The sequence below is a fragment of the Aplysia californica genome, unplaced genomic scaffold (assembly GCF_000002075.1).
Source record: "Aplysia californica isolate F4 #8 unplaced genomic scaffold, AplCal3.0 scaffold00090, whole genome shotgun sequence".
NCBI classification, from domain to species: domain Eukaryota; kingdom Metazoa; phylum Mollusca; class Gastropoda; order Aplysiida; family Aplysiidae; genus Aplysia; species Aplysia californica.
The window spans coordinates 1,266,876-1,268,362 of NW_004797360.1; the positions used below are offsets into that span (position 1 = coordinate 1,266,876).

The following is a 1,487-nucleotide window of genomic DNA, read 5'->3' on the forward strand; positions in this document are numbered from 1 at the left end:
ATCATCATCATCATCATCATCATCATCATCATTGTTGTACAGTAGAAACAAACAAACAAACAAACAAACAAACAAACAAACAAACAAACAAACAAACAACAGCAACAACAACAACAAAACAATAATAAAAACAAAAAACCCCCACCACCACCAACAAAAACAACAACAGCCACAACAACCCGAAAACATTATAATATGGAAAATTAGATACACCTATAGTTTAGTCCCAGTCACCCATCTGTTCAAGTTCTCTAAGCAAATTGTTCCCTGTAAACCTCTGCCTATTTTGCCTTTTATTTTTCCAATGAGAGTAAGATGTTCAAAACTTTTAAATATTTTCTAGGGTTCTAGAAATAACTGCATTTATTTGTCTCTTCCTTCTAGGTTTTATTTGTGATCGTTCCATGCGGGGATTCTTTCAGCAAAACGTCACTTGATTTCTTTTCCTGCAATGACATTCTCAACAGTCCCCCGGGATATCACATTTCTTTTGTCTCTGGTTTATTTTTTCTATACTGACACAAGGCGACCCCATCCCCTTTCAGTTGCAAATATTATCTCGACTTCTATTCAAGACAAGAGAATTATTTATTTCATGAAAAGCCAGGCAAATTCAACAGGCTTTAAGATTTTACAAAAGACTGTATACGCCCCTAAATTGACGACCCTGCTTGTTCCCTCTGCGTCCTGAACCATATCACTACCCTAGAATTACAAAGTTCTATCTGCTCAGTACTTAGTTTTTCTGAAATTTGACGTTAAAATGTTTGAGTTTCAAAACATGCAAAGCTTTTTTCGAATGCAATTTTTTGAATATACTGATAAGGACTCCGAAAAATCTTACGATTTTGTTAGAGCAGATAGGACATCATTAATTAGTTTCTGACCTTATGGTCCTAGAAAGTCAAAACAGCCAAAAACGTCAGAAAGGATTTTGATATTCCAATTATGTAGCGACTTTATTCTAAAAAGAAAGAGAATTTCCTCTGAAAAGAAAGAGAACTTTGTGATTCTAAAGTAGCGACTTTACACTGAAAAGAAAGAGAACTTTGTGATTCTAAAGTAGTGACTTTACACTGAAAAGAAAGAGAACTTTGTGATTCTATAGTAGCAACTTTATTCTAAAAAGAAAAAGAACTTTGCGATTCTAAGGTAGCGATTTTTACCCCGAAAAGAAAGAAAGGCAGTGCACTTACAAGGGCTCGGGGTTTCTCAGGGTCGAGGACCCCTCCACTGTGGATGCTCGAGACCGAATAATGTCTTCCTCCCCGACACCCAACATCTTCAAGGCTTTTCTAGAGGTAGACCCTGGGGAGTCCAGCGGGCTCAGGATCGGGTCACGTGGTGAACTCTGCTTACTGGATTCGTCGGATGGCTGTCGTCTGTCGGTTATGGGACTAGGGCAAGGGCTCTGAAAGGAAGACATTAATAATAATATGAGCAGATATTTTATGCTAAAATGATTCTTAATACTTAATATAATAATA

The 1,487-nt window shown here is 37.0% G+C and overlaps 1 protein-coding gene across 1 annotated transcript in view; it reads right to left on the bottom strand.

Annotated features, from left to right (window-relative positions):
* Window positions 1-1,487, bottom strand: part of LOC101859471 (phosphoinositide 3-kinase adapter protein 1) — a gene marked incomplete at its 5' end in the record, with an annotated part of 32,613 nt that overhangs the window by 7,722 nt on the left and 23,404 nt on the right. The window contains 1 exon segment of the mRNA XM_005094859.3: window positions 1,197-1,411. Within this exon segment, the coding sequence (XP_005094916.2) occupies window positions 1,197-1,411 (215 nt within the window).